This window comes from Rhinoraja longicauda, chromosome 9 (genome assembly GCF_053455715.1).
Source record: "Rhinoraja longicauda isolate Sanriku21f chromosome 9, sRhiLon1.1, whole genome shotgun sequence".
NCBI lineage: Eukaryota > Metazoa > Chordata > Chondrichthyes > Rajiformes > Arhynchobatidae > Rhinoraja > Rhinoraja longicauda.
Window position 1 is genome coordinate 22,117,621 of NC_135961.1, and position 25,094 is coordinate 22,142,714.

Here is a 25,094-nt window from a genome sequence, read left to right on the forward strand (position 1 = left end):
TCAGCATTTTTAGCTCAAGATGATGGTTGCAGTGTAGATTTAAAAAAAAATGCATAACCTAAAGCTGGGTTTAGTCTGTAAATATTTTATCATAAGCCCAACTTAACAGATTTGAAACATTTCTTATCATATTTTTATAAAATCTTTTTTTTTTAAACAGAAACTAATTCAAAGCATTGTTACAAAAAAAATCATTCCCACAATTCATGGCTTGAAACTTTAAAGAAAGTGTAATTTCACTTTACTAAATATACATCCATCTACTTGTGAGCAGGAATCAGGTCATGAATAGACTTTCCCTGTTCAATATTTTTATCCATGTTGATCAACAGCTTAATGCCATCAGCAAGAAACTGCAATAGTTGAACTTCGGAAAAACCAATTCTGTCCGAATTAGAAATATCACAAACACCACTTTCAGTGGAAGCAAAGGCATCACCTAGAAATAAAGATTCATTATATTGGTTAAACTAACACTCTTTACAAGTATCCTCTAACAGTAAACTTTAGGTTAATGGATTGTAATAAGATGTTCTCTTTAGTAAACGTGAATTTCCCCTGCTGTCATAGATAGATACTGTGTCCCGTAGTTTTGCTATCATCTCCCAACCCCCCAGATGAAACAAGGGTAACAGTTGCTCTGGTCCTCGCCTTTCACCCCACCAGCTCCCGCATCATTTCAGCCACCTCCAACGTGATCCCACCACCAGTCTCATTTTCTCATCCCCATCTCTTTCCACCTTCCACAGAGACTGCCTTCTCTGCAACTCCTCGATTCACTCATCCCTTCTCACCCAAACCACTCTCGCCCCAGGTACTTTCCCCGGCAGGAGGTGTAACACCTGCACCTGATGTACCTCCTCCCTCGCCTCCTACTAGGGACCCCAGCAGTTCTCCCAGATGAGACAGAGGTTTACGTGCACCTCCTCCAGCCTAATTTGCTGCATCCGGTGTTCCCGATATGGCCTGTACATCGGCAAGACCAAGTGTAACCTTGCCAATCGTATCGCTAAACACTTGCACTCAGTCCACCAAAGCCTACTAGATCTCCCAGTTGCGAACCATTTTAATTCCCATTCTGACCTTTCTGTCCTGGGCCTCCTCCATTGCCAAAGTGAAGCCACATGCAAACTGGGGGAACAGCAACTCATATTCCACTTCGGTTGCGCTTCATACAACCCAACTGTATGAACATTGAATTCTCCAAACATGCGTTCCCCTCCCTCTCCCCTATGGCCCATACTTGGACTTGCACTTATTTCTCCCTTTCCGCCTAGATTCCTTCCTCTAGCTTCACAATTCGCAACTCTTCAATCCTTTTGTCCCACACCTTCAGTCTTCTCAGCTCTGGCCTTGGCAACCATCTACCTGCAAGACTTTGTCCTGCCCCTCATCTATTCCAGCTTTCTTTCCTCTTCGACCTCCCCCCCACACACCCAATCAGTATGTAGCTTCCCAACTCAAAGCATCACATATCCTGTTCTCCAAAGATGCCAAGATGCTGCTGGACCTGCTGAGCTACTCAAGCCCATGTCATTTTTTTGAAAACCAGCATCTACAGTTCCTCATTTCTTCATTGAATATGTTGTAAAAGCAACAGGAAGGTAATTAAAGAAATTGGGCTGTAATTTGATGTCAAATTTTAAGCTAATAGTATGTCATTTATATTTGTGTAACTGCTGTAGCGGCGCCTAACGGCAGCGGCTGACTAGCAGTCTGTCCGTCTTTTTTTTTGTTGTGTGTCGGTGTTGGGATGGTTTTTATATATTTTTTTTGGTTGTGTATGTGTGGGAGGGGGTGGGGGGGGGGGGGGGGGGACTTTTCTCTTCCTCACGGCGCGGGGTGCGGCTCGGCTGCGGGGCCTAACATCCCCCGGTGCGGCTTGGCCGCTGGACTTTACATCCCCCGGTGCGGCTTGGCCGCTGGACTTAACAGTGCCCGGTGCGGCTTGGCCGCTGGACTTAACAGTGCCCAGTGCAGCTCGGGTGCGGGGCTTAACATCGCCCGGTGCAGCTCGGCTGCGGGACTTAACATCGCCCGGTGCAGCTCGGCTGCGGGGCTTAACATCGCTGGTGCGGCTCGGCCGCGGGGCTTAACATCGCCCGGTGCAGCTCGGCTGCGGGGCTTTACATCGCTGGTGCGGCTCGGCCGCGGGGCTTTACATCGCCCGGTGCGGCTCGGCTGCGGGACTTTTCACCGCTGGTGCGGCTCGACTGCGGGACTTGACATCGCCCGGTGCGGCTCGACCACGGGACTTAGCTGCGCAAGGCTTGGTCGCGGGCCTTTCATCGCCCGGTTCGGCCGCGAGACGTTTCAGCGCCCGGTGCGGGGACTGTGCGGGTCGGTCGGGGACGAGCTGTCTGTCCGTGGGCGTGGGGAAGAGAGTGGAAGTTTTGTTGCCTCCATCACAGTGAGGGGGTGTTTGGAGTCACTGTGATGGATGTTTGTGTTGGGGTTATGTGTCTTGTATTCTTTTTTTTTTTATATGACTGCTATGTAGTTTCGTTCGGTACTTCGGTACCGAACGACAAATAAAGCTCTGTTATACCTGTTATATACAAGTTATAAGGTACAAGTGCAGAACTACTTCATCTTCTGGACACAAAGTGCTGGAGTAGGTCAGCCAGCGTCCCTGGGGAACATGGATAGGTGATGTTTCAGGGCGAAACTCTTCTACCGGCATGAGATGCTGCTTGACCCGCTGAGCTACTCCAGCATTCTGTGTCCTTTTGTATATTAACAAGTATTTGCAGTTCTTTGTTTCTACATCTTGCTTCATCTGTTGTCTGGCTCACTATTGAAGTGTCTTGGTACTAATTTAAATGTTAAATTTATGCATTCCAATTTACACTTCTCAGTCTATCTGTAATGCTGTTAAGTTTTGGTTCTTTCAGTTTTGGCCATTAGTTTTTGTGCAGATACCAGAAATCTGAAATTAAGAACAGAAAATGTTGGAAACATTCAGCAGTTCAGGCAGCATTTGTGAAAGGAGAAATAGAGAATGTTTAAGGTCCAGGACTCTTCACCTGATGATGTCCCAGACCTGAAACATTAATTATCTCTTAATTGGATTAGTTATTTGCCCAGGCCTTGAATTTCTTTGTTCTATTGTTGGCTTGTTTTCAGTGACTTGCAGTGGAAAAAAAGTGATTAAAGAGTCACCCTCTCGCTGCTAAATATGCATCGATCATGATCAATATTAACAAACAGGGCTCAGGCAGTGGTGAAGGTGAGAAAATTGTGGAGCTAGGTTACACTAACCAATGGAAAAGGTATGGAGCTGGACCTCGGGTATTTGAATGGTGGTCAGAATATGGGTGAAAAGAGTGGAAGAATCAACACAAATCAATGCAAAAAAAAGTGGTGGCCAAAAAGAAAAGGCATATCTGATGATTTCTGACAATGACTTGACTGATGTGGCACAACCTAAAAAAAGATAGTTCTCACAGAGATAAATAGTGAGAGAAAAACAAAATGGTCCACTATGTCAGAGACTTCAGGGAAGTGGTGGGGATGAATTAGACATTATATACAGATGTCAGTTTGAGATTATTTTCTAGGCTTTGGTGGAGGTGGAAGCCTGAATCATGGAAGGGACAGGTACAGGACTTAATTATACTGAGCATGAAATCAGGACTTAATTACAACATTTAAAATTAAACAAATACTATAATGCTGGAAAGCTAAAATATACAGAGAAGTTGCTGGAAAAAATTTGGAAGTCAGGTGGTTCAATGAATGATGAAACAGAGTTGACATTCCAACTAGCTGATTGAAATATGTGTAGGAAGGAACTGCAGATGCTGGTTTACACCGAAGATAGACACAAAATGCTGGAGTAATTCAGTGGGACAGGCAGCATCTCTGGTTAGAAGAGATGGGTGATGTTTCGGGTCGAGACCCTTCTTCAGACGGAGAACAGGGGAGAGGGAGACACAGAGATAAGGAAGTGTAGTGTGAAAACAAGAGGAGATGAAGGTCAAGAAAAATGTAGAATAGATCATTATTAGCTAGGAGAAGGTGAAAATGAAGCATACAGAGATCAAATTTAATCGGGGAACAGTCAGAGTGGTCGGAGAACTAGGAAACGAGAGCGATAGAGTTAAATTGGTTTCTCCTAGCACAGATGCTAACTTGCTAAGTACTTTCTGCATTTTCTGTTTTACTTATTCTGTTAGTGAACATAGTAGACATTTCTGACAACGTCATATCAGATGATCAGAAAGAAAAGGGAAAATTTAACATGAACAAAAATGAAGTACAATAAAAACACTGAAAATATTAATTGAATATGGAAGTACTCCATAGTCAAGCCATCTGCAGTGAACAAAATATGCTGGCTTGGTAGAGGTATTATTTTGAAATGGGAATTAAAACAGAACAACAGTATTTCCAACCTTGTTTGTGTATATGATAAACAGCGTAATATGTTAGCGTAACAAATATTGAACAATGGGAACGTACACAGATGAACGCTGATGAGAAATGGGAGAACTTTCAAGAAATGCATTTCTCCTGCTGCAAAATAAAATTAGAGGTTAGTATGTTATATGATAAAATAAATGTAACAAGTGAGATGCAAAATGTTAATCACACTTCAACAATTTGCAATACAAAGTATTCCAATTTAGTGCCACTCACCATTTAGTGTTATTCAAATGGTTACATTTAATTAGTAATTTAATAGAATTTAAAAAAAATTAATACAGTACCAGTGAATTTTTCTAGACGTAGTCTCTGCAAGATCTCATCAAACTTGTCATGCTTACTGATGTACTTCAGCCTAATGTGGACACTTGCCCGCAAGCCCGTGCCAAGTTCAGACGGGCAAGTCAACACATAACCTAGATTATCCTTCCAGATGAAAGAGTGCTTTTTCTGACAGTATATTTCTTCAAGCTAAACAAAGAATCATAGTTATTTCTCCAATTTCTAAAAGTGTATAATACAACAAATCATTGGCAAATAGAAAGTTATTTTGTCAAGTTCCCTCACAAACTATTAGCAAAATAATTTCAAAGCACAATTAACTAGTGACAACATTAAATGTCCAACTTTGTAAGTACATTTGTCTAGTCTCATGAGTTTAAGGTTCTCCAATGTTGAATAAATTTCAATAGCCGAGGTATAAAGTAGCAAAGCCTCAACTGCAGCCTAGGAACATAGTGTAAACAGCATCTAAACATCTTTCTCTTCCAGAGCTTTGCAACAATCTCTTAATATTTCTGCCCAAAGACTGGAACATTATGTGGAAGTTTACTTGCATTTTGGTTCTTGACAGCACATTTACACACACAAGGAAATAAAAGCATGACCTGGTCATTCAGACAATAGTTTGTGACAACTGGGGCATCCATAGAACAGATGAGAAGAAATTTCTTCACCCAATAGCTAGTGAATCTATGAAATTTTCTATCAAGGAGTGGAATGAAGTCTCAATCGCCGAGTGTTGTTTGAATCTGGATATTAAAGGTATTGTGGGGAGATATCAGGTTATATGTTCCAGTAAGTAGGTTAAGGATGGGAAACTTGAATGACCAGAGGTAAATTTGGTTAAAACACAAAAGGAGGCATATACAAAGTTTAAGATGATGACATCAACCAAGGCCGAAAGGAATTATCAAGCAAGGAGGAAAGAACTTAAGCGGTAATTAGAAGGGCCAAAATGAGTCTGTAAATGGTTTAGGCAAGTAAGATTAAAGGAAATCCTAAGGCTTTTTATACCTAATTAAAAACAAGAGGGTAACCTGGGAGAAGATAAAACACTTAAGGATAAAGGAGGGAATTTGTGCTTGGAGTCAGACAATGCAAGTGATTACTTAGAATAATGAATGAATAAGTTTATTGACCAAGTATGTACACATACAAGGAATATGCCTTGGTGCTCTGCTCGCAAGTAACAACACGAACATACAGTAAACAATTAAAACATTAAGAATACAACATTATGTTTTAAACATGTGAGTGAAAAAAAACCCCGTCAAAAAGAGACTACAGACTTTTGGTTATTGAGTAGAGATACTACTCGCAGAAAAAAACTTTTATGTCTGGCTGTGGCAGCTTTGACAATCCGGAGTTGCCTTCCAGAGGGAAGTGCTTCAAAGAGTTTGTAGCCAGGGTGAGAGGGGTCAGAGATGATCTTGCCCGCTCGCTTCCTGGCCCTTGCAGTGTGCAGTTCGTCAATGGGAAGGTTGCAGCCAACCTCAGCTGATCGAACGATTCGTTGCAGTCACCGGATGTCATGCTTGGTGACTGAGCCAAACCAGACCATGATGGAGAAGGCATCTACGATGGCAGTATAGAATTGGAGCAGATTTGTGGCAGATTTCCTCAGCTGCCGCAGGGAGTACATCCTTTATTGGGCCTTATTATTATTAATGTATTTAAAAGAAAATTTCACTACCATTGACATCAGGGTAACTTGTAGTAAAAATCTATTTTCACTGTCTTTGACATTTGCTCCCTCTATCATTATTTCAGAATGAACAGAATTGGGGAAGCTAAAAATATGCACCACCATTCCTGCAGCCACTTTCTAAACTTTGGGATGTGAATCATCAGGTTCTGAACATTTAATTGCTCTCAGTCCTATTATTTATTTTGCAACATGTCTTTCAGCTCCTTTTCCATTCTAGAATTGTTCTCCCCGATTTCTCAGACATTTATTGTCCATTCTTCAAAGATGACAGACAAAATATTCCATTTAATTTATTTGCCTCTTGGACAATAAGCGGCCCACATTAACAATAGCTTTTACTGCCTATATTCATGTTCCCAGCCAAGTTCCCTTGTATTCAGGTTTTCCTTTCCTGGTCAGATTTCTGGGTCTCCTTTGCTGAATTCTAAAAAAATCCAATTCTCAGCCTTGTTGCTCATTTTGGCAACATTGTAAATCTTTTCAATTGGTAGTTAGATTTCAATATTTATTCATTCTAAAGAATATATATTCATGTAAACTATGTATTAATACTTTTAAACTGATAATTCAATGGCTATTTAAAATAAATGTATGAAAATATAAAAATTACTTACCATTTTAATACCCAAAGAAAACTGTGTAAAAACTTGTTTCAAATTTCCTCCCTGTTGCTTAGAAGTAATACGAAGGTGGTCTTCTTTATTGACCCAAACAATTAAATTTTTCATATCATTGTGCCTATAAAATGTAAATTTATCATTTATACCTTTGAAGCCAATCTGAACAATTAATAGGTTGTTTTAAGAGTCAGTCCAAAACTACATGCAAATATTTCAAGTAACTTTCTTAGTATAACACTGGGCTTTCTTTGTACAAAACATCAAGAAATTGGTCCTAAGAGGGCTCAGTAACTCATATTCATGAAAGAAAAACATTTTTCATAACGATGTTGTGTATTGGTTTAATAAACTTATTCCAACAAGAAAATCTCTTTTGGTGTTATATTACACAAAAAAAATAAAAAATGGTGTAATATAACACCAAAATAGATTTTCTTGCTGGAATAAGTTTATTACACCAATACACAACATCGTTACATACAACATTGCTCTATTCTGTTAATTGGGAGTACAAGAGTGAGTAGGTTAGCTCATAGTCAAACCAACTCTTAAGAAGCCACAGAAACCATGAACACTACTATAACCAATTTTTCAATGAACATTGCAAGATGTTATTTCTAGCTATCAATTACAATATCGTAACTCCCTTTATTAGGATACAGGTTGCATTTACTGTAACATTTAGTTATTCACCTTGGAGTCTTACAGAACAGAAATAGACCCTTTGGCCCAACTCATCCTTGCCAACCAAGTTGCCTAACTAAGCTAATCCCACTTGCCTGTGCCTGGCCCATATCCCTCTAAACCTTGCCTATTCATCTACCTAACCATGTAGCTATCCAAGCGACTTTTAAATGTCATCATTATATCTGGCTCTACTACTAACTCTGGCAGCTAGCTCCAAATGCGCGGCATGCTCTGTGTGTAAAAGCTGCCTCTTCGGTCTCTCTTTAAGCTCTACCCAGAGGGAAAGCCTGACAATTTACCATTGATAACGCAGCTCATGATTTTATGTACCTCTAAGCTTACCTGTCAGCCATCTAAATTCCAGGGAAAATATCCTAGCCTATCCAGCCTCTCCTTCTAAATCAACCTTCCAATCCCAGTAACATCCATGGATTTTTTTTTACATTCTTTCCAGTTTAAATGACTTCCTACCTATGGTAGGCCAACCATAACTATACTCAGTAGTCTGTGGCCTTGTATAGCTGTAACATGATATCCCAACTCCTGTTCTCAATACCCTGACCAAGTGTGCCCAATGCCTTCACCACCGAGACTACCGTTGTCATGGAACTAGGTACCTGCATCCCGAGGATTCCGTTCTACAACACTCCCCAGGATCCAACCATTTACTGTACAGGTCCTGCCCATATCAGAATAAAATTCCAACTACCATTCCTCAGCCCTTTGGCCCAGTTGATCAAGATTCTGTTGTAAATTTCAGTTTTAAAGCACTATTTTTAAATGAACCAGCAAAATAATTGTCTTGAAACAAATTATTTAAGCTATGAAAATGTAATATAGAAATTATTTAAGGCCAATTTCATGCAGGAAACTTGAAATTTGCATGTTGAAAAAAACAAAATCAAAACAATAAGTGTCCCCCGCCCCCAAAAAATATTTTATTGAAAGAGCCAAGTTGCACAAGCTATTTTTTTCCCCAATCTTCCTATTTCTCCATGGGTTGTCTAGTAACCATGGTCAAGCTGTTTGTTGAACAAATGATTCATTGGAATACTCTAAGCCATTCTGTCAGTAGCTGATAAATTTCCTTTCGTTTTTGGTTCTCCTGTTCCAAACACTTGCCCACTAGATCACAGGCATAATCAATTGTTTTGCTTCCTGGCCTTTGATATCCAAATTGCCCACAGAGTTGAAAAGGATGCTTGACGTCTACGCATAAATGGTATTTTACATCGGTGCATCGGAAGAGCTAGATAGCCTGTGGAAACTGAGCCGCTAGTGCCATAATTTGTGATCTCAATGGATTGAAATGCCATTTGGAAAACTATTTGGATTTTTAAAATAAAACACACTTACCAGACTCCCCGTGCATCTGGCCAATCTCTGGCCATTCCAGATGAAAACATCTTTGGAGTGACAAGATTATCAGTAAAGATTCCAGCATTGATCAGATCCTGACAGTCTTCCTCACTCAAGTTCTTCAATGAATGGTAAGTGCCCTTATATTCATCATCCATTGCATGGAAGGCTGTTGACGATAATTTGACCGAAGTAAATGGAAACAAAGGATCAATAAAATTGGAGAGTAGATTTTCTGTTTTCTTGTGTGTTTTGTATTCCATTCAGAACTCAGTCCCTTGCATTTGTAATATAATGAATTATGGAGGCAACATTAAATATTGACCACATAGCAGGAGCTAGAAAGAAAGCTTTAGTCTGCCAGAAGATCTAATCTAGTAGGTTGGGCAGATAAATTGTAATTGGAATTTAACCCATAAAAGTGAGTTAATGCATTTAAGAAGGTGCAGCAAAGCAAGGGAATATACAAATGAAGTTAACATATTGAGTGGTATGGAGAAACAAAGAGTCGTCATGCTAAAGCTGTGATCTAACTAGCATTCTTGAATAACCTTCCTGCTTTTAAATTCTCTGCCAATGACTAATAGAAGAAAAAATCCCTGCATAGATCCTGAAAGGCAGCAGGACGTCAATAAGCCATGGCATTCTTTCTTTTATTAGTCATGGCAACGAATTTAAGATTAGGAAGTTTATTCAACAATCGTGTAAAATGCTGATTACGTCATAGCTTTAGCATGACGACACGCAAGAACAAAATATGCTGGAGGACTGCAGCGGGTCGAGCAGCAACTGTGGGGAAACAGGATAGTTAACATTTCAAGTCCAAACTCTACATCATCTGGCAGCTATGATGGGTTCTTTTGTCATTTTTGCCAGCTGCAACAAGACCCCACTGCTAGTCACATTTTCTCCCCACGCTGTTCCACCTTCCACAAGGACCACTCTCTATGGCTCACTGGCCTGTTCATCCATCTCCACCCACCCATCACCGTCACTTTCCCTTTCAACTACAGGAGATGCAACATGTCCTCTCTCACCCCTATCCAAGGACCCAAACAGCTCCTCCTGGTGAAACAATGATTCAAGTGCACCTCCTCCAACCTGGTCTAAACACTGCTCTCGATGGAGGCTGGAGGAGCTGTTTCGGTCGCTAGATGGCAGTGAGAGAGGATGTGTTACATTCAGTGCTCTTGACATGGCCTCCTCTACATGTCCATTACCAAAGCAGAGACGAGGTGACAGATTGGCAAAGTGATAGAGCTAACAGCACAGAAACAGGGCCCTTGGTCTAACTCACCCATGGTGACAAACTCAGCTGGTCAAACTTACCTCTAAGTGCCTGATTCTGGATCCATCCACCTTTCATTCTTCCACTAATGATTCCCATTGTCACCTTCCTTACTTATCAGATTCCAACAGTGACAGCCTTTTTTGTTCCTGCTTATCATTCTCCAACAGCTGTCTCCATCGTCACTCTCTCGCCATGCTTTACCTGCATCCACCTATTTTTCACCCATTTCTGTTTCCCAAATCACCATTCCCCCACTTTTGCTCCCCTACCTGGCTCCATCTGCCCATCATTCTTCACCCCCCTCTGGTCCACCAAGCACCCATTGGGCCCTGTCTTACGCGTAATGTGGATATTGGCAGACCAGACAAAATGTAGCAATGAATAAAGATCAGATTAGCTAGAGTTGTTTGCTTTGGAAGAAGACAGAGAAGAGACTTGATTGAGGAACATCAAATTAAGGAAAAGTCCATGTGAAGAAAATGGGAGGAACTAATTTTGCTAACCAGAGTTAAAGTTAGTGAACACAGATTTAAAGTAACTTGTAGCAGCGTTAAAGGGGGAAATTGACCATTTTCCATTCAGTGCACAGCAAGAGTCTGGAATTCACTGCTTGAAAGAGTGATAGAAGCAGAAAACCTCATCACATTTCAAAAGAACTTGGATGTGCACTTGAAGACCTGCAGGGCCACAGATTAAGGGTTAGAAGGTTGACTTGCGTTTTTTAAATTTTTTAATTAATTTTATTTAAATTTTAACAAAACAAATACATGTATGAACTCATAGTACGCGATGGTACCTACATTATAAATTCGATTATACATTTTAAATTTGATTATACTTGTATTGTTCTGTATTATCTCCCCACCCACAACCCCCCTCCCCCCCACCCCCCAGTTAGAAAAAAAGAGGAAAAAGGAGAAGAAGAAAGATAAAGAAATTTAAAAAAGGAAAGAAAAAAAGAAAGAAGAAAGAAGGAAACGTGGAGACAAGAAGGAAACACTTCCGGCTAATTTCTTATTTGACGAGTTTATTGTAAGCAGCATGGATGCAATGAGCCCTCCTTCTGTATTGTAATTCTTCTACGATCCATTGAAGTGATCTGTCTCTTCCAAAGAAAACAGCCCTAGCTTATCCAATCTTTCTCAAGACTACAATTTGCCAATGGTTTAATGACTTTCTTTAAATAGTGAAATATTAGTCCAATTAATTTTTTTTGGACTTTTTCCTTTAAGGAAAATATCTTCAAATTATATAATTATTTCAATTTGAATCAAATGCTTTAATTTAGATCATTGAACAGTTAAGCACAGCCCCTTTACCCCACAAAGTCTGTGACAAACACAACAAGTTAATCTTTTCTGCCTGTAAGGGATCCATATCCCTCCATTCCCTGTATATTCATGTGCCTGTCTAAAAGTCCCATAAATGCCATTATTATATCAGCTACCACCACTCGCCTGTCACTCTTCACAGCATGTCCCAGCCACTCAATATTCTGTAAAAAAAACTTGCCACGGACATCTCCTTTAAAATTTCCCCCTCTGATCTTAGAGCTACACACTCTGGTATATATTTTCACCGTGGTGAAAAAGCTTCTGACCGTCTACCCTATCTATGCCACTGATAGTTTTATATACTGTACTTTCATCAGGTCACCCCTCTACTTTCAATGCCCCAGAGAAAACTTAGAAAACAGGGAAAATGTGATATACCTGCATTATCCATTCTGTTTTTTAAAGAGAGAAATAGGGTGGAAACAGGTCCTTTGTCCCACTGAATCCACACCAACCAGCAATCACCTATACACTAGTTCTATCGTACAAAGTAGGGACAGTTTACAGAAGCCAATTAACCTACATCTTTTGAATGTGGGATGAAACTAGAGCACCCAAAGAAAACCCACGCAGTCACAGGGAGAACGTACAAACACTACACAGACAGCTCCTGTAGTCGTGATCGAACCCCGGTTACTGGTGCTGTAAGGCAGCGACTCTACCACTGCAGAACCGTGCCGCCTATTCCCTGCATACATCTATCAAATTAACCCAGGCAAACATTTTAGCCAAATTCCAGTCTTATGCCTCTTAATAGTAGCTCAAAATCAAAGACATTACCATTGCTCGTCCTCATTCATGTAGTTCAGACTCTGCCACAAGACTGGTATCTACTTAAAGGCATCAGTAAATATGAAATGATGTGGTAGGAGGGGGATGCTTCATTCTGCTATTCAGCTTTCAGAGTATGCGGTGCACTCAGCAGGGAACTGGCAACATCCCAGCTTGTCGCCGTTATAACAAATACATTTTCAAAAGTCTCCCAAAGTAAATCACAAAGAAACCACAGGGATTCATCCAAAAATATCAATGTTTATTTGGAAGTCAAAACCATTCAAATGCAACTCAAATGCTCTTAAACTTTGGGAAACGTGCAAAAATATTAAGCAAAAACTGATAATTATAAATAAACTAAAAAATGACACTATTCTGTGAAAGCAAATTCTGAAACAATCAAATTTGTTAACTAACACCCTTATAGCTGATTAGTCAATTTAATAGCACCATATTGGGAATTTGAACTTAAATTAACAAATATTGGAAGCAGTAACATGAAGAAAGGCCACACGGCAATAAAGCATAACAGATAGTTAAAAAATTTCAGATATAATTGGTGATATGGAAATATCTATACTTAAACTCAAAATAAAAGAAAGCAGTCTTGTTGATAGATTGGTCCAATGGTCTGATTTATCACTTGGATGGAAATATGTTCAGTTCCTAACTATAAAGTAGTCATTCGTATTCTGACTTCCAATGAAAATACTTGGTTTAGTTTTTCTATTCAGTCAAAAGTATACATTTTATAGAAAACGTATGACTGGACAATTTGAGCAGAAAACATAATAGAATGAGATGGTAACAGTGTGAGATAGGAATGGATTGAAAATATTACTACCATCACAATGATTAAGGCAGAAGCTGATTTGAAAGCATTTTTGTGAACCATTACAGTCGTAAGACGACAGTTCCAGAAGAGTGAGCAATTTTGGGCTCCACTGCATTAGAAGGATGTTGTCAAAATAGATAAGATGTACCACAGAATAACAAAGAAGTTATCTGATATGAGTAAATATAAGCACAAGACTTGTGAAATTGAGGAAGTCATTGATAAATGGGAGAGATTTAAATGTTCACAATTTAGAGGGACTGGTCCTGGGGTAGATGGAGTAAGTAACCAAAGGATTTAGAATGAGAACACAGATATAATATTAAGTCTAAGATATCTGTGTTAATAATAATAGAAGTGTGTTTTTGCAGAGTTGCAAAACCATATTGAACCAAAGACCCCATAGAAATAGAAAGACACAAAATGCGAGAGTAATCCAGCGGAACAGGGAACTCATCCAGTCCCCCCCACCCCCCACCCCCACACCTCTATCTTTCAGTCTGAAGAAGGGTTCTGACCCGAAATGTCATCCATTCCTTCTCTCCAGAGATGCTGCCTGACCTGCTGAGCTACTACTGGATTTTGTGTCTATCTTTGATATAAACCAGCATCTGCAGTTCCTTACTACCCCATACCAATAAATTTGATAGATTGAAGGGAGGGAAATGGGCATGCGAACAAAATGGACGTGTGGGATTATGATTATTACATGCAAGAAAGTGGAACATCAACATGAACTGTTCAGGTAAGTGGCTGAATACTGGCGGAAGAAAGGAATAGTTGAAAGAGGAAGAAGCGGGAAAGAGCAGAAGGGGAAAATCAGATAGGATAAGGTTTTTGGATGACTAAAATACAAGATGCTGGTCAATGCCAATTCTCTGGAAACAGTTTCCAGCAGTATTCTCATTTCATCAGTCACTCTGTACCCCAGTGGCATATTATATTATCTGAGGTGTGTTAACAAGAGAGCAGGAACGTTCGAGGGCCAGTGATCAAAAATGGAATTTCTGCCAAGTGATCTGACTTTCTGAATGACGTGTAGCCTTGATGAAAATCAGGCCGTGCAGAAAGACCTAAACTGTTTATTTACCAGCTGCGATCATGGTTTAAAAACTTTTGAGATAGGAAGAAAATTAACAAATGACGGCAATGAGGTTTTAAATGATCTGTGGTGGGTTGAATTAGTAATTCAGAAAGAAAACACTACTGTAGCTCACAGATGTTTCCAAAAGCATTGTAACTGATGACTTCAGGCAGACCTTCATTGAAGATCGCATTGTGCAAAAGCTTCACACTTGAATGTTTAAGAGATTTTCCTTTCTACTGATAGGCTAAAATGGAGGCAGTTTCGTAACTTATTAAGGCAATTTATCGTATTCTTGCTTATCATAGTCCATCGTTATCTTAACTGTATGGTTACATTAAAACAAGGGCAGACGTGTGCATGCACAAGTGATCGAGAATATTCAAACAGCTTCCCACCTATCCTTCAAAAGGCAACTGGTAAAAATAGCACAAAACGCTCGAGATATTTTCAGCCGAAAGATCAAACACCATTTGTCCTTTCGGTTGTGTTGAGATTTGTGCAACAGCTGTAATGTTTTCCCGCAGTTGATCACAAGGTGGTGACAGAATGCTTTCAATGAGCACAATAGATGCATTCATTTAGGGAAGTATAAAAGGACTGGAGTGGTTTAGAGTGAATTGTGTGTCCACCGATCATAGTGTTGGAGAAACAAAACTAAATTCACCTGCTATCGCCAGCTTCTCCAGTGCACACCTCTCCCCGCGGCTGCAGTGTGGTGGGAAACTATAACCATCCACGTTGCGTCCTGCGCTTACTCTACACCCCAGCACATATTGTCCGTCTAAATCGGATCCACCCTGCCGGGGAAAAAGAGTAATTACTAGACAGTTATCTTGTTAGCCAAATATTAAATTGGCTTAGACTTAATAAAGACCAGGCGCACACGATTCCTTGCATTCAACGTTCGCACAGGAGCGCCTCAATTGGAGCAGTAGGGAAGGATAGAGGGGAGGGTGGGTGCAGGGGACGAGGCGATCCGTGCAAGTTTGTCCCGGTTCCATTAGTGCACGATGTTCATGGACGAACTTCGCCCAAGGACCTACCTGCTTAGAAGGTGTGAATCACGCTGCTTTCTCAATTAGTGTATGCCATGTACGAATAATTTTGCCGTCCTGCATACTAACCCAACTATTGGCATCTAGCCTGCACCACTTAAAGCAGTGAGCATCAAATCCAACCTCTCGTGTTATTTTGTTGCTGGGAAATTACTGGAGAAAAGAATGGCCGCACAATTCAGAAACAAACTCTCCTTTCTGGAAATCCAAGCGGGAAGATTTTCAGAGAGATGAAGAGTCAAGTCAGGAGTATTTAATATGCTATAAGAAAATAACTGCAGATGCTGGTACAAATCGATTTATTCACAAAATGCTGGAGTAACTCAGCGGGTCAGGCAGCATCTCGGGAGAGAAGGAATGAGTGACGTTTCAGGTCGAGACCCTTCAGTCTGAAGAAGGGTCTCGACCCGAAACGTCACCCATTCCTTCTCTCCCGAGATGCTGCCTGACCTGCTGAGTTACTCCAGCATTTTGTGAATTAAAAAAAAGTATTTAATATGCACCAGGAAAGGGACAATGAAATTCTTACTTGCTGCAGCTTTACACATGCAACCACATCACCGTCTATATCTCTCGTTTCCCTTATCCCTAACCAGTCTGAAGAAGGGTCTCGACCCGAAACGTCGCCCATTCCTTCTCTCCAGAGATGCTGCCTGTCCCGCTGAGTTACTCCAGCTTTTTGTGTCTTTCTTCGGTTTAAACCAGCATCTGTAGTTCTTTCTTACACATGTTGGTGCATATGGTTAGTGGACCATCTCAGCTCCTGGCATTTTAGATATTGGAGGGTCTAAGAGCAGGGCTTGTGTGGTGAGTCACAGCTTCTGTGCCTGCTCCCAGGAAGCAAGACCACCTCCACTCCTACTCTGGGTGACTCAGATGATAGTTACAGTGGGACAGCCTTTAGAAGGTTGATGAACATGCTGTTTAAATTCCCTTACCCAAGATAGAATATACTTGCCATTGAAGGAGAACAGCAAAGGTTTACCATATTAATAACTCATGTGACGAGGTTCAATAGCTGGCATTGACTAGATTTAGGAGAATGAACGATATCATTGAATCATGAGGAATTCTGATTGTTCTGGACAATCTCTTTGTAGAGAGTATTCCTGGCTAGTTGGGGTGGGGCTAGGTGTTCCCAAATGAAGGTTCCCATTCCAGGATACATTTATAAATGGGAATAAATTTATTCGCTGTGGATGGTGAACCTCTATCATAGAAGACTGCAGGCCAAATTGCTGACTGGTGGGGTTGAAAGCATGAAGACTGCATGAGATGATATATTTGAGGTGGAGCTCCATCAAAGGTACTGATCTCCCCACCATCAAAGGAATGTGCAGGAGGCTCTGCCTCAAAAAGGCAGCCAGCATAAAGAACCCCACACCACCCTGGCCATGCTCTCATTTCACTCCTATCAATAGGAAGAAGATACGAGTCTGAAAACTGTGACCTTCAGGTTCAAGAACAGCAATCAGAATCTCAAACGCTACAGAACATAACAAAACACTAAATAAATGATGAACTATCTTGGTTGCACTATCTTGATTCTTGGTTGCACTATCTTGGATGAACTATCTTGATTCAGGCTTTCTACACTAATAGTAGTTTTTTTAATTTATTGAATTTTGTGCTTATTATGTAATCTATCAGTTAAGTGTTTACTGGCCCATTAAGCTGCTGCCAGTAACAAGTTTATCATTCTGTTGTTGGTATATATGACAATTAAATACTCTTGACTCTTGAAAGAAAAAGGAGATGGCAACATTGTCAACTTCAAAGATGATTACAGGTAGGTGTTAAATAGTTGCCTTGCGGCTCATATTGTGTGAATGATTAAGCTTGTGTTATACATTTAATGAAACAAAGCATTTCACGCTACTTCACTGGTGGGGTTGAAAGTATGAAGAGGACTGCATGAGAAGATAGAGATGCGGTGAAGGGAAACATGGACATCACTTGATCCATGAACTACAGATCGCTAGTGGGGAAAACACCGATGAGCTAAAACATTATGACCACTGACAGGTGGTGAATAACATTGATTATCTTGTTACAATGGCACATGTCAAGGGGTGGGATATATTAGGCAGCAAGTGAGCAGTCAATTCTTGAAGTTGATGTGTTGGATGCAGGAGAAATGGGCAGGAGTAAAGACCTGAGCGATTTTGACACGGGCCAAATTGTTATGGCCAGACAACTGGGTCAGAGCATCTCCAAAGCTTGTGGGGTGCTCCCAGTCAGCAGTGGCGAGTACCTACCGACAGTGGTCCGAGGAAGGACAAACCACAAACCGGCAACAGGGTGTTGGGCGCCCAAGGCTCATTGATGCTCGAGGGCAACGAAGGCTATCCCATCTGGTCCAAACCGACAAAAGGTTTACTGTGGCACGAGTCACAGAAAATTTTAATGGTCACGGGAGGAATGTGTCACAATACACAGTGCATCACACCCTGCTGCGTATGGGGCTGAATAGCCGCAGACCAGTCAGAGTGCCCATGATGACCCCTGTCCACTGTTGAAAGCACCTACATTGGGCACGCGAGCATCAGAACTGGACCTGGGAGCAGTGGAAGAAGGTCGCCTGGTCTGATGAGTCCCATTTTCTTTTAGATCATGTGGATGGCCGTGTACGTGTGCACCGTTTACCTGGGGAAGTGATGGCACCAGGATGCACTGTGGGAAGACAACAAGCCACTCGGAGGGAGTGTGATGCTCTGGGCGATGTTCTGCTGGGAAACCCTGGGTCTGGCCATTCATGTGGATGTCAATTTGACACCCGTCACCTACCTAAACATCGTTGCAGATCAGGTACACCTCTTCATGGCAATGGTATTCCCTGATGGCTGTGGCCTCTTTCAGCAGGATAATGTGCCCTGCGATACTGCACATTGTTCGGGAATGGTTTGAGGAACATGAAGTGTTTACAGTGTTGCCCTGGCCTCCAAATTCTCCAGATCTCAATCCGATTGAGCATCTGTGGGGTGTGCTGGATCGACAAGTCCCATCCACGGTGACTCCACCTCGCAACTTACAGGACTTGAAGGATCTGCTGCTAATGTTTTGTGCCAGATACCACAGGACACCTTCAGGGGTCTTACAGAGTCCATGCCTCGGCGGGTCGGCGCTGTTTTGGCGGCACACGGAGGACCAACAAAAAACATATTAGGCAGGTGGTCATAATGTTTTGGCTCATCAGTGTGTATTGTGTATTGTGTATATGAATTTGATAAACCATAAATACTTTTGATAATTATAAGATTAAAAGGTGAGAGTAATTTATAGGATAGATTACATAATCAATATGGACAAAGCCTGCTCAACGGTCTGAAAGCTTATTCACATTCTATTGTCATCTAATTAAAGAACGGACAAATATCAAAGCTAGTTTAATAAATGTACCTTTAAGTTTTCTGGATTCATGTCACTCTTATGCTTTTCACTTGTCTGGTAACCACTGTGATAAAGTTTAATAAGAGGATCAAAAAACTGCATGAAGACAGTATATGATTCTGCATCTCCAGCCACACAGCCTGCCGTTCTGATACAAGAATGCTCTATAATGGCAAGCAAAGAAAATACCAATGTCAACTAAATCATTATAATACTTTAACACCAACAAATAACACACTCAAAATGACCACGAGAATATTGTTCACATGTTGTTCAGTGAAATATTCCAAAGGCAAGGATCCTTTCCACAATATTAGCAGATTATACTCCTAATTGGATCACTTTCATTTTTAGAGATACAGCACGGAAACAGGCCCTTTGGCCCACAGAGTCTGTGCCAACCAGTGATTCCTGTACACTAACAATATCCTACACACATTAAGGACAATTTACAATTTTACCAAAGCTTATTAACCTACAAACTTGTACATCTGTGGAGTTTGGGAGTAAACAAGAGCACCCGGAGAAAATCCATGCGGTCACAGGGAGAACGTTCAAACTCTGTACAAACAGCACCCGTGGTCAGGATCAAACTCAGGTCTCTGGGGCTGTAAGGCAGCAACTCTACCAGTGTACCACCGTTTCACTTATTTCAGAATACACGAAGAACAAATGGCCCTTTGCAGGCGTTTACTCAACCATTACACGAACAATCCTCCAAGTACACATAAAATCAGAATGAGAAACTCTTAAGTACCAAAAATTGACGAGGAGTGAAAGATCAGAACTTTAAAGTCACAACAAATAGAAAGTTTACAAATGATTCAAGTTATGACATGGAAACATGCAGTAATATTATTTTTACTGAGTTAAATCAGAAGTAATTATTTATATAGAGATGTCTCTTACCAGATTGATCCACACCAGGCTGGATAACATCATCCAGTGTGAAGCCACTTGGTGTTGCCCGTCCCATCAGTCTCTTGTACATTTGGACTGTGAGAACATTTGCCATACACGTCTGATTTTTGCTCAAGTTTGGAAATTCTTCTTCGGCTGACAATTTATTTCCAGTAATTGCAGGATCGTGCGGAGTTATTTGCTAAAATTATGAATAGCCATATTCACACATGTACATTTGAAAAGATAAGACATAGAAGGATACAGATCTAACGTGGGCAAATGGGATTGGTGTAGATGGGCAAAGAGGTCGGCATGGATGTGGTGGTCCGAAGGGGTATAAAATTCTTTAACATCATTACATTGCCTTTTAAAATGACTATTCATTTTAAGGCTAAAAACAAGATGCAAAATGTAACAATAAGATAAAAATTCAACTTGAGCACTATTTTACTCTTTTGCACATGAAGCAGAAATAGTTTAGCCAGCTGCTAGGATCATGAACAACTAAGATGGGCGATAAATGCCTTCACACCAAGATCATCATTGTCGATTAAAAAATATATATTATGCACTTTGTATTAGTAGAAACAGTTGAAAGCTATAATTATATCAAAGGATATTCGGCTATTCTGTGCAGCATCTTTTAAAATAAATATTTTGTGTTATGGGATTGATGTTGTGTCCACATTATTTCTACATTATTGATAAGTAAATAGTGACAAAGCCTCATTGATTCAGATGTCCAACAGTGTACCGTATCCATCAATTACAAGGAATTGCAATACATCACATACTGAATATCGTACAACATATTTAATACCACAAGGTTAATAAAAATAAACTTTTGATTGATGGATTTTGAGGGCGAGAACAGCATCAAAGCCATTTAAACACCGAGTATTTCTCAAGAAATGCCATTGCACAAAACACAGATTATCGATGCGGTTTCGACTAATAGAAAATACATCTTTATTTTGTCACAAAACAAGAACATCACCGTCTAAGCTAGCAGTTGTAGCTTATATCATTTTCTGTGAATTGAGTGGCTTGCTAAAACATTTCAAAGTGCAGTTAAGAGTAGATAACTAAAAGTGATTCCAAAGCAGTAGAGATTTTTTTGATAAAACAGCTGATGACTAAAATGTAGTTAGTAATAACATGTTGTACACTACCTTTACTGAGGTATATATATCATAACACTGCATCAATTAGAGTCATTTGTAGCACATTGCCCTGAAAGGCGACTGCAAGATAAATGGAAATGAATGCTGCTTTTGCTGCAAGCAGACGAATTCAGTCTTTCCAAAGCAGCAATCGTTTTTTCGATAGAACAGCTATTAACTAAAAAGTATATGTAATAATTAGTTGTACACTGACATTTCTGAGGTGTTTCATAATGCTGCATCGTTTGGAGTCATTTATTTGATTGTAGCACCTTGCCCTGAAAAGTTATTGCAAGATGCTGGTTTACAAAAAATGACAAAGTGCTGGAGTAATTCAGCAGAACATGCAGCATCTCTGGAGAACGGGTAGGTGTCATTTCTGGTTGGGATCCATCTTCAGACTGATTATGGTGGGAGGTGGGTGGGGGAGAAAGCTAGGAGAGAGAGGAGGTGCAGGACAAAACTTGGCAAGTGATAGGTGGTTACAGGTAAGGGGGAGTTTTGATAAGCAGATGTTTGGACAAAATTCAATGTTCATAAAGGCTGCAAACTACCCAAGAGGAATATAAGGTGTAGTTCCTCCAATTTGCATGTGCACTCCCTCTGGCAATGGAGGAGGCCCAGGACAGAAAGGTAATTATTCAATGGGAAGAGGAGTTAAAATAGTAAGCAACTGGGAAATCCAGCAAGCTTTGGCAGGCCCACCCCTGTATCCCACTTGTGTAGTTTACACCCTGACGGTATGAACATTGAATTCTCCAATTTTAAGTAATTATCCTGCAAACAACCCTCACATTCATCCCCCCCCCCCCCCCCCCCTCCTCCCAGTCCTTGCGTTCCCTGGCCCCACCTAGTCTCACATCCATTTCTCCCTTTCCCACTACATTTCTTCCTCTGGCTGTAAAAATATACACCTCTCCTATCCTCATCCCACACCTTTTGCCTTTTCATCTTTGGCCTTTGTCCAACCATCTGCCGATCAAAACCCCCTCTCCCCTGTACCTATTATCCCTTGTCCTGCTCCTCATCTCTTCCAGCTCCCCCTTCCCCTCCCCATGGCACCGCAATCAGACAGAAAAAGGGTCCCAACCAGAAATGTCACGCGTTCTCCAGAGATGCTGCCTGATCCACTGAGTTATTCCAGCGCTGTCTTTTAATGACAGGCACAGGCAAGGGGAGTTTTTTTCCAACCATCTGTCTGACTAACCCCCACGGCTGTGTTGCCCTGCCACGTTTTGTTCTGCCTCTCAGTGGAGCTTTATATTTATAAATAACCGTTATTTACTTGACAGCCACATTTTTATTGTTCGTTTCATTTAAATAGCGATACATCTGAAAACTGACCAACGTTGTGAATTACACTTTCGACACCAACTATCTTATTTTGCCCTCGGCTGAGCCGGAGTTCCTCCCCAAAGCCACAAGCGATCTTCTTGCAGTGTGACCTCGCTCTACTCAAATTGTAAAGTTTTGAAACACATGGTAAGCTGTTTAAAAATAGAGCCAATAATCATGCAATTCTTGCCTATTGCACATGTGCTTCTTACGCAAATGTGCTGAGTGCCCTATTCTAATTCTCCCCGTTTGCCTACATTATAAGTGAAGAACTTTCGTTTTGTTTATTTCAGAATACAAACCTCCAAAATGTAGTTGTACTTGAGACTGAGTGGCAATTCTAGCGGAGCTGTGGAAATGACGCAAACAATACGTGAGTTTATGGATATACCGATAAATGCTGTAATGCAAAAATAAACAATACAGTAGCAATGTTTTTTTTTAAAGAACAATTATCTATCGAATCGATAGAGCGCCAGAAAATAACAGGCTCATTCTATCCTGTCCCTGCCATAAAAAAGGAGAGTATAAGAAAATAACTGCAGATGCTGGTACAAATCGATTTATTCACAAAATGCTGGAGTAACTCAGCAGGTCAGGCAGCATCTCGGGAGAGAAGGAATGGGTGACGTTTCGGGTCGAGACCCTTCTTCAGACTGAAGGAGAGGGCGACCTGAATGAACCTTGTTCAGTAATGCCCACGTTGGGAACATGCCAATCACTTTTGTATCCCTAATGCAATCTTTTCATTGGTCTCATTTCGAGGAGTTTAAAGGTCTTAACGATGTCACGTTTCAATTTGCTTTCGTAACGATTACAATTAAACACAGTAAGCAAGACTCACGTTTTAGTTTCCACATGTCTGCAGCGGCCAGCGGCCAGCGGCCAACGACACACAAACCCTGCGCTGCTGGTTGAGACGAGCCTCCGGGAGCGACCACTCACGCTGCCCTCCTGCAGCGGTCTGGTCTGCGAGTGCGATCACATCGCTCTGGCTTCACTTGAAATGTGACCTCGGCCGCAGTGGGCGGTCGTTTGGATTGTTTCCGACATGTAACCTCCTGTTCCCACTCTTTCCTCAAGGATTTTTTTTTAAATTGGGGAACCAGCATAATGAAAATCTTATATCGACATGTTATTTGTTTTTGCTTTTTGTTTAGAAACATTTAAAGCATTTATCGGTATATCCATAAACTCACGTATTGTTTTTGTTATTCCATTTTGCGTTCTGTCCTTGGCCGAGCACGTAGATGTAATCATGAAGAAGGCGCAGTAGTGCCACTGCTTGCTTAGAAGTTTAAAGAGATTCAGCATTTCATTGAATATTCCAACAAACCTCTACAGATGTATTCTATGAAGTATCCTGGCAGGTTGCATTTTGGCGTGCTATGGCAACTCCAACACACAGGAATGCAAGAGGCTGCAGAAAGTTAGAGGACTTGGCCCAGTCCATCGCAAACACTGCCCTCCTCTCTATCAAAGTATCAATATGAGAGCACTGCCTCGAAAAGGTGACATCTATCATCAAGGACCCACTATCTGGGCATGCCCTCTTTGTGCTGCTACCATCGGGCAGGAGGTACAGAAGCCTAAACCACCTGGTTCAGGAACACCTATTTCATTGGTTTCTTAAAGTGACCTGCAGAGCTCTGACCCTAATTCAGCAACTGAACATTACAGACCACCTCTCGCACTACCATGGACATGTTTTATAATTATGCTTTGCACTAATGTCTTGTTCTTTGCAGTTTTCTACATGTGTTTTCACTATCTTGCAGAATCGGTGTGATTTATGTATAATTCGTGTTTCTGTGTGTAGTCTGAATCTGCACCCATGATGCTGCCACAGGCAACATTTTTATTGTTCCTGCACCTCTTGAGGAAATGACAATAAACTCAATTTGATTTGACTTGATTCTCTGTGAAGAATCTGAAGGAAACGTTTGGACACCAGCTGTAACTAAATGCAAGCACAGATGGCAGACTGTCTGACTTTACTGTATCTCTTGAGCTTAAGGAATGAGACACAAGACCAAAGCCGAAGACTACAGTGACCTTGGTTGTGGGAGTTGTGGTGCGTCCTTACAAATCTTGTTGCAGGAGGTGACGTGATCCGTGATGGTCTCCCCAGAGAAATGAAACTATCCTTTCAACTGCTCCACAAACAATGAAATGCATATGTCCTTGCTGTTACCTCTGTCGGGAGGATAGGGTATCTCTGAACATAATCAGTTCTATTTAAGTTCTCTTCAGCTGCAGCTGTTTTGTGCTTCCTTTTATTTTCTTCACAACTACTGTCTCCTTCCTACCAGAGTGGAATTCTCAAATGTTATGAACGGAAATGCTTTGTGATGCTATAGTCATCTTAAGAATTCAGAATATTCTACAGCTGCAACAAGCCTTATGAAAGAATTCGAGTCCAGTGCATACCTCCTAAAATGTTCTACTATTCTTTGAAACATCACAGTTCATTTCTATTTCTCTTGTTCATAGATTTGTACGTATTAGAATTCAAGATAACAGAACAAGTAATGCTTTTCGCTGAAAGGTCCAGCCTCTGCAGTTTCTGTCTCCATTTGATTCTCTTTGTCTTGAAGGCTACAACCCCAACAACAGCCAGTTATTGTCTTTAATCGACAAATTTTTGAACAGATTTTGCTTTTCTATTAAAAATAAAAACTGCATATGCTGGTGATCTGAAATAAGAATGAAAAATGCTGGAAATACTCCATGACAGACAGCATCTATAAAGAGAGACGATGCTGTTTGTTTATATAGATTTATAAACACATGTTAAATGTGCCTAGTCCTGAAAAAGGATAAAGTAAGAATTTCACATCTTT

The 25,094-nt window shown here is 40.9% G+C and overlaps 1 protein-coding gene across 2 annotated transcripts; it reads right to left on the minus strand.

Moving 5' to 3' along the window:
* Positions 1-101: 101 nt before the first annotated feature.
* On the minus strand, positions 102-23,206 carry LOC144596530 (creatine kinase M-type-like). Of its 2 annotated transcripts, XM_078404936.1 has the most exons (10): positions 23,096-23,206; positions 22,554-22,600; positions 19,760-19,952; positions 18,860-19,014; positions 15,070-15,202; positions 9,082-9,253; positions 7,033-7,156; positions 4,713-4,899; positions 4,465-4,518; positions 102-439 (listed from the first exon to the last, which is right to left on the minus strand). In XM_078404936.1, the coding sequence occupies exons 1-10, from the start codon at positions 23,109-23,111 to the stop codon at positions 261-263; spliced, it is 1,260 nt and encodes a 419-aa protein (XP_078261062.1). In that variant the 5' UTR covers positions 23,112-23,206; the 3' UTR covers positions 102-260. The 2 variants fall into 2 exon arrangements, with proteins under 2 accessions (XP_078261062.1, XP_078261063.1); XM_078404937.1 differs by lacking the exon at positions 4,465-4,518.
* Between the last annotated feature and the right edge of the window lie 1,888 nt (positions 23,207-25,094).

Bases quoted from the DNA above. Each gene is read 5' to 3' on its own strand.
- LOC144596530 (XM_078404936.1), bottom strand. The intron at 19,015-19,759 runs GTAAGAGACATC...TTGCCATTATAG, and splicing joins GCCTGGTGTGGATCAATCTG to AGCATTCTTGTATCAGAACG. The intron at 15,203-18,859 runs GTACATTTATTA...TTTCCCCGGCAG, and splicing joins TGAATCCAGAAAACTTAAAG to GGTGGATCCGATTTAGACGG.